Below are 16,347 nucleotides of genomic sequence, written 5' to 3' on the forward strand. Positions count from 1 at the left end.
CTGTAAGTGGCATTATTTTAATGTTTTATGGCTGAATTCTAGGCCATTCTATACCTCATCTTCATCCATTCATATATCAGTGGGCATTTGGGTTGTTTCCATGTCTTGACTATTGTAAATAGTGCTGCTATGGACTTAGGAGGGCATGTATCTTTTTGAATTAAGAGTTTTCTCTGGATGTATACCCAGGAGTGGGATTGCTACATCATATGACAACTCTATTTTTAGTTTTTTGAGGAACATCCATACTTTTCTCCACAGTGACTATACCAACTTACATTCCCACCAACCGGGTGGGAGTGTTCCCTCGTCTCCATACCCTCCACAGCATTTTTTATTTGCAGACTTTTTGATGATGGCCATTCTGACTGGTGTGAGGTGATATCTCACTGTAGTTTTGATTTGCATTTCTCTAATAATTAGCAATGATGAGCATCTTTTCATGTGCCTGTTGGTCCTCTGTATGTCTTCTTTGGAGAAATGTCTGTTCAGGTCTTCTGCCCATTTTTTGATTGGGTTGTTTGAGTTTTGTTTGTTATTGTTGAGTTGTATGAGCTGTTTGTATATTTTAGAAATTAAGCACTTGTCAGTTGTATCATTTGCAAATACTAGGATAGTATATTGACCAGTTTTCTGCAAACAGGACACATGGGTTGATTCACAAACTCCCTTCACTAAAAATATATGATGGGCATCCTCATGTTTTCACGTTAACACCTTAAATTTCTCTCTTCTTTCCTTGCTGCTCATAATGGTGTCTGTGGTCCTATACCTCATTCCAAATAATAGAAAGTGAGATCAAAATATGTCAATCTCTCTTTTATTTACCTTCCAAAGAAATCGTTTTCATTTGTATGTTCAAAACACATTAATCACCCAATGTACTTCATTAGTTTCTATCTCCATGTCTAGGAAACATATCTTCTAATAGTTATTTTGACTACTCAGGGTTTCTGCTGACTGGAGATAGCTGATTAGCCTCACAATGATTTTTTTAAAAAGGCCCTACTTATCCTGAGTGTACTTTACATTCTTATGACCCCACTGTGCCAGTATCATGTTTCATGAAAGCCAGAGAAATAAAGAATATGGAACAGAAATCTCTCTTAAGAACTTCGATTCTATTCTCAGCCAGTTATTCATGATTAGCAATTTCCCCCTGCAAAAATCTTTAAAGAAAAATCTTTAAATCTTGAAAAAAAATGTTGACATTGATCCCAAAACACAATCCGCCATACAATGTAACACAACATTAAAGGCTGGTTAGTGATTTGAAGGCAATGGCACCCCACTCCAGTACTCTTGACTGGAAAATCCCATGGATTGGAGGAGCCTCGTAGGCTGCAGTCCATGGGGTCGCACAGAGTCAGACGTGACTGAGTGACTTCACTTTCACTTTTCACTTTCATGCATTGGAGAAGGAAATGGCAACCCACTTCAGTGTTCTTGCCTGGAGAAACCCAGGGATGGCAGAGCCTGGTGGGCTGTGTCTATGGGGTCGCACAGAGTCAGACACGATTGAAGCAACTTAGCAGCAGCAGCAGCAGTGATTTGAAAGGGAAGCCTGCTATGAAAGGAAAGGTGCTTTTTTAATCACTAACCTCAACACTGAGTGTGGAAAAGGAAAAATTTCTACAACATTTGCCTAAGACAGAGAGAAGGAATTAGAGGTAGTGACTAATACACATACAGGTATCTGGGACAGCTCTTATGTTTGGTATTAAATATATTTCTTTTTAGTATTTATTCATTTATCTGGCTGTGCGGGGTCTTGTTGAGGCACTTGGATCTTCCATCTTTAGTTGAGGCATGTGGGATCTAGTTCCCTGACCAGGGATCAACCCTAGGCCCCTGCATTGGGAGCACAGATTCTAAGTCAATGACCACCAGGAAAGTCCCAAATGTATTTTTTAAGTTTAATATTTAGATCCAAAATATAGTACTTTGTGCCTTTTCCCTTTATTTCCAGGGAAATAAAGTCTGTAGTAGGCAGATAGCCTTCTTCAAATGAGGAATGGTTGTAGGATCCGAAGGTTTGTACACTGCACATGAATGCCCAGACCAGGAGGGATAGCTCTGGAATCCAACACAAACCCAGCAACCTGCCCACTTATCAAGAAGGGGTTGTATGGGCTGGCTCCAACAGCGGGTCCTTGGGCCAGTTCAGATGATTCCAGATACAGACTGAAAACCTAGGTTTCTCTGGAAGATCAAAACCCAGGATGAGAAGAGTCAAAGATGGAAAGTGGGACTGCATTGAAAGACAATACCGTATAGTAAGAAATTATCAACAATAGTCGTACAACAAATATTTATTTGGGGAAACAGATGACCTCTAGAAATCTCTAGAGTGACATCTAAGGTAATGACATCTAAGTTTTAGAGGGAGGATGCATATAATAGTGAGTAATTCATGTTAGCGGGAGGTAATGTTGGGAGAGGAAGTCCAGGCAAAGAAGGGTCCAGAAAGGCTTTCTACAGTAAAAAAAAAAAAAAAAAAGAAAAAAAAGAAAGGCCTTCTGCTAGGCCTTAGAGAGTTCACCAGCTGGATAAAGAGAAAATGGGATTTCATGGAGAAGGACCAGCATAAGCAAAGTTTGGAAGCATGAAACTTTCCAGATTTGGGGAAGAGCAAATCGTTTTGTGTATCTGGAATATAGAGGCTGACCAGAGATAAAGTTCAAAAACTGGAGGAGAGAGAAGGGTTGTTGTATAAGGTCTCTATATGTCACCAAGGAGTTTGAATATAATCCAGGAGGTAGTGAGGTTGACTAAAGCTCACTTGTGGTTTTAAAAGCTAACTTCACGCTTGTAGAGTCATGAACTGGACTCCATTGCAGGCTTTAAGGGAATTGGAGAAGACAGAGAAAAAGCTTTTTAAAAAATAAGTAAATAGATTGTACCAAATACTAAGTGTTTTTTACACATATCAACTCGTTTAATCCTGATATCAACCTCCCTGTTTTACAGATGAGGAAACTGAGGCCCAGAGAGGTTAAGTAACTTGTCCAAGGTCTCACAGCAAACAAGTGGTAGAGGCAGGATAACAGGCCAAGCAGTCTGGCCCCAGCGTTTGTGCTCAGAGCTATTCTGCTGGGTTTCCTCTGTTGGTCCCTGGACCCAGTATGCAGCTCACGGTAAGTGCTCAGTCAAGGTTGGCACAGACCTAACCTCCCAATGCTCTCTCATCTCTCAGTAACTGGGCTGCATCTTTAGTACCATCCTATCATCTCTCTCCCTTGTCACACCTACTGGAGGTCAGGGGCGAGAACAACTAGCACCCACTTTTCATTTTTTCTCTTTAGTGGGTATTCACCTTCCATTTAGTGTGTGAAATGGTGTCGACAAGGCAGGTTGTGGGCCTTCAGTGAAGCAACTTAAATATACATATTTTTATATTTATAAGTAGTTTTTTGGTTGGTAATTTTTTTTTAATTTTGTGAGCTATCTTGCTAAAGAAACCCTTCCAACTACTGTAGAACACTTTTGACATGAGTCTGTAAAATTGATTGAGACAGTTTGCCAAAGCCACCAGTCTTAATTAATGACTTACCATAACCTCCAGTTTTATTAGGTCTATATTTCTAGTATATTGGTACATATATTAATGACTGACCCGTGAATAAACTGACAGTTTTAAAATGATGTGAGATAACTTGTTTTCTTATGAGGAATTCACTTGTGCCTTGAACTTAGAGTAAAATGATGATTAGTTCAGTGAATTACGACTCCAATGTTCTTATGATCACTTTAGCAATAGAAAAACTGTCTGGATTTTATTTCTGTATGAAACTCTACTTTGGAAGAGTCTCTCTGGTTAATCTTATGCTCTAGGAAGTAAAACTGTTGCCATCGTAGTCATAAACTTTTCAAGCAGGAAAATATTCACTGGGAGTATGGTGGTTTCCTGTAGTAATACCCAAACCTCCACAGTATTTTCCAATATCCTAAAAAATGTGTTAAAATATAAATGACTCATAGTAAACAAAAATTTTATTAAGCAAAATTAATTTGAATTCTCTTTAATGTTTAATAAAATGCTTAAGGAACATTTTATAGCACTAGTGGTAAAGAATCCACCTGCCAGTGCATGAGACACAAGAGATACAAGTTTGATGCCTGGGTTGGGAAAATCCCATGGAGTAGGAAATGGCAACCCACTCTAGTATTCTTGCCTGGGAAATTCCATGGGCCGAGGAGCCTGGTGGGCTACAGTCCATGGGGCCACAAGCAAAGAATATGGTTTAATAGTTTTATAGTGAGATAGGATATTAATAAAATAAGCAATGTGAATTTCATAACAACAACAAAAAGTAGTTCTACTGACTACTCTCTACCTTGAAACAGTTCGCTTCATTCCCTCAAAGAAGACACCACAGTTTTTTAATGTCCACATTCCACAAAGTCTGGCTAAGATATGATGGCAGAAGCAAAAACTGCTGAGTTACCTTATTTTCCAGTCCTTTCTCCCCAAATTCAGTCTTTTTGAAAGGTGAACTTTGAAATTAATGTGAGAATTCAAAGTGACAGTGAAAATAATGCACAGAGCTGAAATTTTTCATTTGAAGTTAACACAGAGAGCTTGAACCAGACCTCCAGTCAGTTCAATTTGTGAGGATTACATTGTGTCTGAGGGTTTCTCCCAGAGGCCTAGCATAATTCAAGGCTGTTTCCCATAGTGCTGACAAAGGATAGCCGATCTTTTTTTCCCCGTTGGAGTGACGCCACCTTGTGGCAATAGCATAAACACAGTTTACAAGTCCCTCAACGAGGCCACTTCAACATGAGATACTGGACAGGTTTTTCTTTTTGAGATCATGTGCATTGTTTAAAATTTTGTGCATGAGAGATTCAGCTAATATTTTATACTACATGATTTCAAATCAGTATATTTCACAATAACATTAAATGTGCAAGTGTTGTGTTTGTATATTCAGAGTGATTAAGAGAAGGTGCTTAGAAGCTGGTTTTTCCGGTAGTCATATATCGATGTGAGAGTTGGACTGTGAAGAAAGCTGAGTGCCGAAGAATTGATGCTTTTGAACTGTGGTGTTGGAGAAGACTCTTGAGAGTCCCTTGGACTGCAAGGAGATCCAACCAGTCCATTCTGAAGATCAGCCCTGGGATTTCTTTGGAGGGAATGATGCTGAAGCTGAAACTCCAGTCCTTTGGCCACCTTATGCGAAGCGTTGACTCATTGGAAAAGACTCTGATGCTGGGAGGGATTGGGGGCAGGAGGAGAAGGGGACGACAGAGGATGAGATGGCTGGATGGCATCACTGATTCGATGGACGTGAGTCTGAGTGAACTCCAGGGGTTGGTGATGGACAAGGAGGCCTGGCGTGCTGCAGTTCATGGGGTTGCAAAGAGTCGGACACAACTGAGCGACTGAACTGAACAGAACCCTGGACTGCAGTCCCAGCTCTGCGACCTGCTCTCAGAATAATTTTGGACAAATTACTTGACCCTGCCAAGTCTCACGGAGAAGGCAGTGGCACCCCACTCCAGTACTCTTGCCTGGAAAATCCCATGGGCAGAGGAGCCTGGTAGGCTGCGGTCCATGATCACTTAGAGTCGGACACGACTGAGCGACTTCACTTTCACTTTTCACTTTCATGTATTGGAGAAGGAAATGGCAACCCACTCTAGTACTCTTGCCTGGAGAATCCCAGGGATGGGGGAGCCTGGTGGGCTGCTGTCTATGGGGTCACACAGAGTCGGACACAACTGAAGCGACTTAGCAGCCAAGTCTCAGTTTTCTCATCTGTGTATCTATTTCTGTTTTGTAAATAAGTTCATTTGTGTCATATTTTAGATTCCACATATAAGTGATGTTGCGCGATTTGTCTTTCTCTTTTTGATTTACTTAGCATGATAATCTCTAGATCCTTCTGTGTTGCTGCAAATGGCATTATTTCATTCTTTTTTATGGTTTACTAGTACTCCATTGTATACACATACACATCTTCTTTATCCATTCATCCAGCAGCTTTATTTTTTTGCAGTTCAAAAGCCAGTATCATACTTTGAGATGATTGTTTTAAAAGAAGTCAAAATAGTTTCAATGTCTTTGTGTCAGATTACATCATTTAAATGTTCAGTGACAAATGACTGAGTTTCAGCATTTTAACTCTACTTGTGAAATCCATTCTTCTAGACAAATGTCTCGAGTTTTAATGTATATGTAAATAACCGGGGACTCTTGTTAAAGTGAAGATTCTGAGTCAGTAGGTCTGAGATTGTTGCACTTATTATAAGCTCTTAAATGATGCCAATACAGTTGGTGAGCAGAGCACACTTGGAGTAGGATTACTCTAAATCACTGAAATTTGTGTCCATTTCCACTTAATTATTATCTTCCCTTGTTAATCAGCAAAACATGGTAAGTTAATCACAAGTTAGAGCAAAGCCATAGGAACCAAGATAATACTCTGTAGTTTTCACTTTCCCTCAACAACTTAACCTTCATCTTTCACCATGGCAATGACTACAAATGTAAGGTAATCATATGTGCCTAACAGAGCTAGGAAAAGTGTGGAAAGGCCAAGTTTTATCACAGTTGTTGAGTTCTGTTTGTTGTTGTTCAGTCACTTAGTTGTGTCCAACTCTTTGAGACTGCATGGACTACAGCATGCCAGGCTTCCCTATCCTTCACCATCTCCTGAAGGTTGCCCTCTTCTCCTCCTGCCCTCAATCTTTCCCAGGGTCAGGTTCTTTTCCAATGAGTCAGCTGTTCGCATTAGGTGGCCCAGTATGGAGTTTCAGCATCAATCCTTCCAATGAATAATCAGGATTGATTTCCTTAGGAATTGACTGATTTGATCTCCTTGCAGTCCAAGGGACTCTCAAGAGTCTTCTCCAACACCACAGTTCAAAAGCATCAATTCTTCAGGGCTCAGCCTTCTTTATGGTCCAACTCTCACATACACACATGACTACTAAAAAAACCATAGCTTTGACTATAGGGACCTTTGTCAGCAAAGTAATGTCTCTGCTTTTTAATATGATGTCTAGATTTGTCAAGGAGCAAGCGTCTTTTAATTTCATGGCTGCAGTCACCATCCACAGTTATTTTGGAGCCCAGGAAAGTAAAGTCTGTCACTGTTTCCATTATTTCCCCATCTATTTGCCATGAAGTGAAGGGACTGGATGCCATAATCTTAGTTTTTTGAATATTGAGTTTTAAGTCAGCTTTCACTCTCCTCTTTCACCCTCATCAAAAGGCTCTTTAGTTCCTCTTCACTTTCTGCCATAAGGGTTGTATCATCTTCATATCTGAAGTTATTGATATTTCTACCATGCCAAAATTTCCAGAAAACTGGAAATAGTGTAGCTCACACTTATACTGAAAGCCTCACATGTGGCAAGCAGAAGGAGTAGTGCAAAGCCCACTGAAGTGTAAAACAGGGATCCATCATCCTGGAGATCTCACGGGGGCGAGTCACATAAAACATCCATAAAAGTCCTTCCTAAAATACTTGAAAGGAAGTTAAGGGGTTTTATTGTTTGTAAAGCAATGCCCCAAATATTGTAACTTTTAAAACTCTTCAGAAATTTGCATAAGCTTATTTAAAATCAATAATTAATAGTTATGCCTTAGGTAAACCAGATGCACTTTTACTGTCAGTAGTTAGAAAAAAGCAGATCAAGAAACATGGTATCATAGACAAGACCCCAGAAGTTGAGAACTTCTTGGGTTCTGACAGCACCAATTCTCACCAAATAAACAGTTGAAATAATTTCCAGAAGCTAAAAACATATCTTTAACAACATCTATATGATTTTTTAACCATATATGTACAATAGCTGCAATATTTTATAGTCAGTAAAATCACATTTTAGTAAAAGAGTTATAAGTATATATGAAAAAAGCTAGAAAAATATAAAATATTGAGGGATTTCCCTGGTGGTCTAGTAGCTGAAACTTCGAGCTCCCAATGCACAGGGCCCAGGTTTGATCCCTAGTCAGGAACTAGATCCCATATGCTGCCGTTAAAGATCCCACATTTCACAACTAAGACTTGGGGCAGCCAAAATTAAAATATATATATATACATATATAAATATTTTTTAAAATAAATTAAGAAGAGTTAGCTTCAATGGTGACTTTTATTTTCTTTTTGCTTAAGAGTACTTTGTCATGTTCCATAATTAATGTATATTATTTTTGTAATATGGGGACAAGAGAAACAGGACCAAATTTTACTTTAAAAAACTCATGTCTTGAATGTGAATAAAGTATTTTAAAAGTTTATTGCATAGCAACTTAAAACCTTATATAGTATGACTACATGATGCACTTTCTTCTGCTTGTTGCTATTGGCCACGCTTCTGAAAATATAATCTGACTCCTTTTTTAAAAAAACAAATACCAATATCCAAAAGAGCACTTTAGAGTCTTGAGAATTTTTCCTGCTAATAATTAATTGCATGCATTCTTTGGATTCTAAATTACTCTGAAGAAAATCTGAAATAGAGAAAAACCTATTTTTGTTTTTATCTGCATGTTGTGGCTCCTGACTGGGTTTTCATTTCCAGTGCATTGGGGCCTTTGTTATGGAATTTCTTAACTTTTTTGACCCTAGAAACATTTCCATGGAGCACTTGCAAGAAAACTGCTTCAAATTGGAAGCCTTCCGCTCGGGTACAATCATGCAAACAGCCGGCAGGATTTATTTAACCTTCAGCCAACTGCTCAACCAACTTGAAATTATTGATAGCCCATCAGCAATGATCAAGATGGAGAGGCTAAATGAAGAGGTGCTTTTTTTTTCTTGCTTGCTTTTTTTTTTTTTATAAGAGAACCATTGAGCTGGTAACAGGACTTGAAATGCCATGTCAGCTCAGCTCGCCTGGTCAGGGAGCTCAGCTGCTAGAGGGAAATAAAACTGTTCACTTATGGCCACCCTCCAATCACTCACAGGGGTAATGGTGTTTGGCTTCAGTCAGGTTGTATGTCAGCAAATATACATCTCTTAGACAGCCCCTAAGAGTGCCTTAAGATCATGCTTATTGTTTTTTATAGATAGGGGTCGGATGCTGATAGATGGTGGTCATAGGCCACCGAAATAAATTTTACCCCATTCAGCAGGTAAAGTTAATCTCAATCCTGGAGAATGAGAGAGCCATTTTGATAGAATATTCATTCCATTGACAGTGATGGGACATTTTTCCTCTGTTAAGCTCTGGTATAGATCATATGAAAGTTGATATCCCAAGTACTTTCCCATTCTCCCATTGCATGAAATCCACCTGCAGAAAAAGAGACCTCAGGAACAAATCAGAGAGATTCCTTAAGATTAAACTTGAAAAATGGAGTTTGGTTGAAGGAACTCTCCAGGGAACCAAACATACCATAGCTCTACCCTGCGGTGGTCAAAACAACACAGGAATCAGAGAAAAAGTTGAAGAGTCACTGGCTGTTCTGTTGAATTATTGATGCCCTCTCCCAAGCCTATTGCATGTTGGCAATCAAACACCGTGCTCTTTTCCACAAAGCCCAGATAAACTTCAGAACCTCAATCCAGCATTATAGGTACTCAGATTAAAATGAGTTTGTCACCATCCCATTAAGTCTTTATTTTTTTTTATTTTTTTTAATATGGACCATTTTTAAAGTCTTTATTGAATTTGTTACAATATTGCTTCTGTTTTATGTTGGTTTTTAGGCCCTGAGGCGTGTGGGATTTTAGCCTCCAAACTAGGAATCGAACCTGCACCCCATGCATTGGAAAGCAGAGTGTTAACCACTGGACCACCAGGGAAGTGCCCTACTAAGTTTTTAAAATCTAGAAATCTGCCTTCAAACATTCAAAGAAATATAGTGAGTCCTCTAAAGTTTCTAAACTAAAAATGTTTAGTTTCTAAACTAGAGAAGTTTCCCAAAGGGTGATGAGAGAGTTGTTCCAGTATTAGAACACATGAGAAACAGAAAATATGATACTGTCTGTGAGAGATTTTTCTTGAGAATGATGTAAAAAAGCCCTACAGAAACATGACACAGTGCTATTCATTAGAGAAATGAGACTTTTTCAAAGAATTGGATCTTCTTATCCCTGGAACAAGAATCAGCAAGACTCGTAGATCTGAGTCAGGTCCTTATAAAAGCCTTGCAGAGCTATTTTTCATTAGGAACTCTCAGAAGTGGGAGAAAGAAAAGTACTCACAGAATGTCAACCTCAAAGTGACTGCACACTTATGTTGCGGCAGATACACTTAAAGAAACCAACCCTTTGTCAGTGACTTCAGCCCTTGGGAGTCCTGCTGTAGAACATGGATGAGACTTGCCTGATCCCCCTGAACTATTGTTTCATTTATCGGACTGGATTCCTCAGACAGTATGTCTTAGAGATGGTGTGCCCTATTGTTAAGTCATGTCTGACTCTTTGTGATCCTATGGACTATATAGCCCACCAGGCTCCTCAGTTTATGGGATTTTCCAGGCAAGAATACTGAAGTGGGTTGCCATTTCCTTCTTCAGAGGATCTTCTTGACCCAGGGTTCAAACCTGCATCTTCTGCATTGGCAGGTGGATTCGTTACCACTGAGCCACCTGGGTTGCCCATGTCTTAGAGGTCACAGTGCAGTGCTAAGTTGCTTCAGTCCTTTCTGACTCTGTGACCCCTGGTACTTTAGCCAGCCAGGCTCCTCTCTCCATGGGATTTTCCATTTCCTTCTCCAGGGGATCTTTCAAACCCAAGGATCAAACCTGCTTCTCTTACATCTCATGCATTGGGACGCAGATTCTTTACCACTAGCACCACCTTGGAAATTAAGAAAGTCTCATTTTCTTAATTCAGGGAGAGTAGGTCTTTGTTTTATTAAGCTAGTCACCTTCTTGTTTTCCACTTTTAAAAAAATTAATTTATTTATTTATTTTAATTGGAGGCTAATTACTTTACAATATTGTGGTGGTTTTTGCCATACGTTCACATGAATCAGCCATGGGTGTGTATGTGTTCCCCATCCTGACCCTCCCTCCCTCTTCCCTCCCCATCTCATCCCTCAGGGTCATCCCAGTGCACCAGCCCTGAGCACCCTGTCTCATGCATTGAACCTGGACTGGAGATCTATTTCACATATGATAATATACATGTTTCAATGCCATTTTCTCAAATCATCCCACCCTCGCCTTCTCCCACAGAGTCCAAAAGTCTGTTCTCTACATCTGTGTCTCTTTTGCTGTCTCACATATAGGGTCATCGTTATACACATTAATATACTGTATTGATGTTTTTCTTTCTGACTTACTTCGCTCTATATAATAGGCTCCAGTTTCATCCACCTCATTAGAACTGATTCAAATGCATTCTTTTTAATAGCTGAGTAATATTCCATTGTGTACCACAGCTTTCTTATCCATTCGTCTGCTGATGGACATCTTGTGTGCAGGCTGTTTCTCACGTATCTTGGTGTCCTAGGGGTAGTGAGCACAGATCCAATAAAAGCAGCGAATACAACATTCAGCACTTCCCTTCCAGAATCTGGTCCCTGGATTTTAGGCCCATTTCTGCATCTAGACCAAAGGATTTATACTAAGTTCACGTTACCTAAAAATGACTAGACTCTCCTAGAACTTGAAAAATCAGTTTTTAGTATTTTGATTCACAATTATCCTGTAAGAACGGAAGAAATCACAACTATTCTGCAAGCACGTGGCTAAAAGAATAGAGATAATGAGCATTAAGATGTTAATTATGAGCGTTTTGTTAAGAAGAGGATTTGAACCTCTGGTTATAAAGATTTAAGTTTTATGCAATTACCCAACTTTGTCACATTTTGTCTTCCTGTATTGAGAGAAATATGTAATAGATAGAAACCAACCTGGATTGCTCCAGTCTGAACTCAGATCATGTAGGACTTTAATCACTGAACAAATGAACATCTAATAGTAGCTATTACACCATGGGTATGTGCTAATCCAACATCAAGGTTATAAACCCTATTATCAGTATGAACTCTAAACTAGATTGTTATGCCTAGGATAACTTGTTCCATTGATCCATTTTTTTGTGATAGTGTGTTTTGACTAATATAGACTAGTATAGACTTCATTCAGAGGCTTTTTTGTTCCCTGAGGTCACTCCAACCAAAATTGTTATCCCATGTGAAAATGTTGTTAACCAAAAAAAAAAAAAAGAAAAGAAAATGTTGTTAACCTTTGGTGGTTTAGTTGGGGGGATGGGGGGTTTAATTAATTAAAGCTCCATAGGATGTTCAAGATGGTTTTAGAAAAGGCAGAGGAACCAGAGATCAAATTGCCAACATCCGCTGGATAATCGAAAAAGCAAGAGAGTTCCAGAAAAAAACATCTATTTCTGCTTTATTGACTATGCCAAAGCCTTTGACTGTGTGGATCACAATAAACTGTGGAAAATTCTCAAAGAGATGGGCATACAAGACCACCTGACCTGCCTCTTGAGAAACCTATATGCAGGTCAGGAAGCAACAGTTAGAACTGGACATGGAACAACAGACTGGTTCCAAATAGGAAAAGGAGTACGTCAAAGCTGTATATTGTCACCCTACTTATTTTACTTATATGCAGAGTACATCACGAGAAACGCTGGGTTGGAAGAAGCACAAGCTGGAATCAAGATTGCTGGGAGAAATATCAATCACCTCAGATATGCAGATGACACCACCCTTACTGCAGAAAGTGAAGAGGAACTAAAAAGCCTCTTGATGAAAGTGAAAGAGGAGAGTGAAAAAGTTGGCTTAAAGCTCAACATTCAGAAAACGAAGATCATGGCATCGGGTCCCATCACTTCATGGGAAATAGATGGGGAAACAGTGGAAACAGTGTCAGACTTTATTTTTCTGGGCTCCAAAATCACTGCAGATGGTGACTGCAGCCATGAAATTAAAAGACGCTTACTCCTTGGAAGGAAAGTTATGACCAACCTAGATAACATATTCAAAAGCAGAGACATTACTTTGCCAACAAATGTTCATCTAGTCAAGGCTATGGTTTTTCCAGTGGTCATGTATGGATATGAGAGTTGGACTATGAAGAAAGCTGAGTGCTGAAGAATTGATGCTTTTGAACTGTGGTGTTGGAGAAGATTCTTAAGAGTCCCTTGGACTACAAGGAGATCCAGCCAGTCCATTCTAAAGGAGATCAGTCCTGGGTGTTCTTTGAAAGGAATGATGCTAAAGCTGAAACTCAAATACTTTGGCCACCTCATGCAAAGAGTTGATTCATTGGAAAAGACTCTGATGCTGGGAGGGATTGGGGGCAGGAGGAAAAGGGGATGACAGAGGATGAGATGGCTGGATGGCATCACCGACTCGATGGACATGAGTTTGAGTGAACTCCCGGAGTTGGTGATGGACAGGGAGGCCTGGCGTGCTGCGATTCATGGGATCGCAAAGAGTTGGACACGACTGAGCGACTGATCTGATCTGATCTGAGCAACTGAACTGAACTGAACTGAGGATCTTCACATCATTTTGTTATTCCCCACCTCTTCACAGGAAGGTCAGTTTCACTGATTTAGAAAGTAAGGGACAAGGAATTCCCTGGCAGTCAAGTGGTAAAAACTTTATGCTCTCATTGCTGAGGGCCTGCATTCATTCCCTGGTAAAGGAACTGAGATTCCACAAGCCAAGTGGCCCAAAAAAAAAAGGCAATAAAATCTTTGTGTAGCCTTTCATACAGTCCTTATTTAGAAAGCAAATGATTATACTGCCTTTGCATGGTCAGGTTACCATGGCTGTTTAACAATTGTCACTGGGTAAGCAGTGCCTCTAATACTAGTTATGCTAGAGATGATGTTTTTGGTAAATAAGCAGGGTTTATGTTTGCCAAGTTCCTTTTACTTTTTTAAATTTTTCCTTGGGTGCATGCCTATGTTGGGTTAACAGTGTACATAATAATTTATGTTGAGTTTTGTTCATTTGCTGTTAACTATCAAGCAAGTATCAGTTACTGATGTTAACTTATGCAAGGAGAAGTATTTCTTGTTACTCATACTAACAGTTATTGCTTCTATTGGTCAACCCAATAGATTAGTCCAGTGTAAAACTAGGAGTTGATTTGCTTATTGTTGATATTAAAGTTATTCTTTCAGCACAAACACTTTCTTAATTCATGGCTACTTTTAAAGCCAACTGTGATGTTGTTTATTTCTACTTTCTAGAAAAGGTTGTTGTTGTTCAACTGCCCAGTTGTGTCCAACTCTTTGCGACTCTGTGAACTGCAGCATGCCAAATAGATAAGGTTCTATCCATTTCTAAAAAGCTGTGCCTTTTTAGGGTAACTTTTAAAAACACATTAAATTTATCATTTTTTGGTACTTTTTAATATTGAGCTAAGATTCTTCCCTTGGACAACCAGCTATCACCAGGCGTGTTAGGCTTATCACCTCTATTTGTACATCTTCTCACTGTTTTGCTTCAGAGATGAATTTGTTCTACAAACTGTTCATAAGTAGCTCATCTGATTTTGAAATATTTAGCCTAAGTTCTATTTGTTAAATGTTTACTAGTTAAATCATTATGCAAAAGGTAAAAGGGGTGAATTCTGCTTTTAATAACTTTTAATGTTTTTATCATCATTCCCTTAGGGTACTTTCTCCATAGTACCCTATTGCTTTGCTATAGTACCAAATATTTAAATTTCTGTCTCCTATACTTTAAATGTCGAGTGAATGATTGATTTGTTTTGCCTGTGTTAGTAAAGTTTGTGGAGGTCCTTGCCTGGAGAATCTCAGGGACGGGGGAGCCTGGTGGGCTGCCATCTATGGGGTCGCACAGAGTTGGACACGACTGAAGAGACTTAGCAGCAGCAACAGGGCTAGATTTAGTTCAAAACATTCATGGACTATGAATGTAGGTCCAAATAGGTGCTGTGTGTCGGGAGCCGCGTTTAGGCATTACTGACACAATGGAGGCACAGCCCCAACCCCCTCTCCTCATCCCATAGGCATGGTCCTGGGATGAAGGAGTTAGGTTTTGTGATTCTGACTTGTTCTTTCCTTTCTTCAGTTGAGTTGGTTGGAAAGAATGTTAAGGTGCTAATTGTTCTTGAGAGAAGCCTGAGAAAGCACAAAGCCTTCTGCATTTGTGCCCAGAAAATAATCTATAAAGTAACCATTGACATTTGTTCAAGGATATTTACAAAGAATGTTCCAGGATGAGCACATAGGCCGCAGCTTGAGGCCATGGGAAGGATTGTTATCTGAGACCTGTTTGTGAGGGGAATGTTTATGGCAAAGGAAGTTTGGTGAGCTTAGGGTTTAGGAATAATTAAGAATAGCTAGAAGCCTTTTTAGGAGATAGTGAGCTTAGGATACTAGGGGCAAGCAAGATTTAGAAAGATAAGAAATAAACTGAGGGATGTGGTATGCAGCCCAGACATAAGCATGAATTACAATGTTATCACAAGTAAACACAATTCTGAGAGAATGCTGAAGCAGGAACTCGGTTTGAAGGGCAACAATGAGACAATAAATCTGGGTGAGGGGGAACTGAAAATGTCAAACCTCTGACCTAATGCTTTTGTCAAAGTATAAAAGAAGACCTGATGCTTGAAATAAACATGTAGTCCCGAGCACCTGGAGTCAGAGGCTACATCATTCTTTGCAGACACTGCTCATCCCTTCAGGCTGATTCCCTGGCTGCTGGAGCTGGACTCGGGCAGCTAAGCTTTAATTTATCGAATCCCAATTATCTTGTGTGCTTACCTTGTTACAACTTGTCTCCTCTTATAGTTAGTGTTTGTTAATAGGGTATAGAAAGTTGTTTTAATACTTGAGGAGGGTGACAGGTGGTATGTGTGTGCTTCATGTCCTTATTCAAGATGGCTGGATGGCATCACTGACTTGATGGACGTGAGTCTGAGTGAACTCCGGGAGTTGGTGATGGACAGGGAGGCCTGGCGTGCTGAGATTCATGGGGTCGCAAAGAGTCGGACACAACTGAGTGACTGATCTGATCTGATCTGATTCTTAATTTACTACTAAATGCTCCTTTGGTTTTTAGTTTTCATAAAAACTTTTGTGTCTTGATTAACCTATTTTCAGGACAGGAATAGAGATGCAGACATAGAAACTGTGGACACAGTTGGGGAAGCAGAGGTTGGGACAAACTGAGAGAATAGCGTTGACATATATACACTGCACTCTGTAAAGCAGACAACTGGTGGGAACCTGCTGTATAGCTCAGGGAGCTCAGCTTGGTGCTCTGCAATGACCTAGAGGGGTGGGATGGGAGTGGGTAGGAGGGAGGCTAAAGAGGGAGAGGATATATGTATAAATATAGCTGATTCAAGTGTTGTACAGCAGAAACTAACACAACATTGTAAAGCAATTACACTCCAAATAAATAAACTTCCTGTCATGAGAA

The 16,347-nt window shown here is 39.7% G+C and overlaps 1 protein-coding gene across 3 annotated transcripts in view; it reads left to right on the forward strand.

Moving 5' to 3' along the window:
* Positions 1–16,347, forward strand: part of BNIP2 (BCL2 interacting protein 2) — a 228,141-nt gene that overhangs the window by 149,013 nt on the left and 62,781 nt on the right. The window contains exon 2 of one of the 3 annotated variants that reach the window (XM_055537782.1): positions 2,971–3,137. The exons of the other annotated variants lie outside the window; for them this stretch is intronic. Within the exon in view, the coding sequence (XP_055393757.1) occupies positions 3,126–3,137 (12 nt within the window). The 5' untranslated portion in view covers positions 2,971–3,125. The remainder of the gene's footprint in view (positions 1–2,970; positions 3,138–16,347) is intronic. 3 annotated transcript variants of the gene reach the window in all.

Source organism: Bubalus kerabau, chromosome 10 (genome assembly GCF_029407905.1).
Source record: "Bubalus kerabau isolate K-KA32 ecotype Philippines breed swamp buffalo chromosome 10, PCC_UOA_SB_1v2, whole genome shotgun sequence".
NCBI lineage: Eukaryota > Metazoa > Chordata > Mammalia > Artiodactyla > Bovidae > Bubalus > Bubalus kerabau.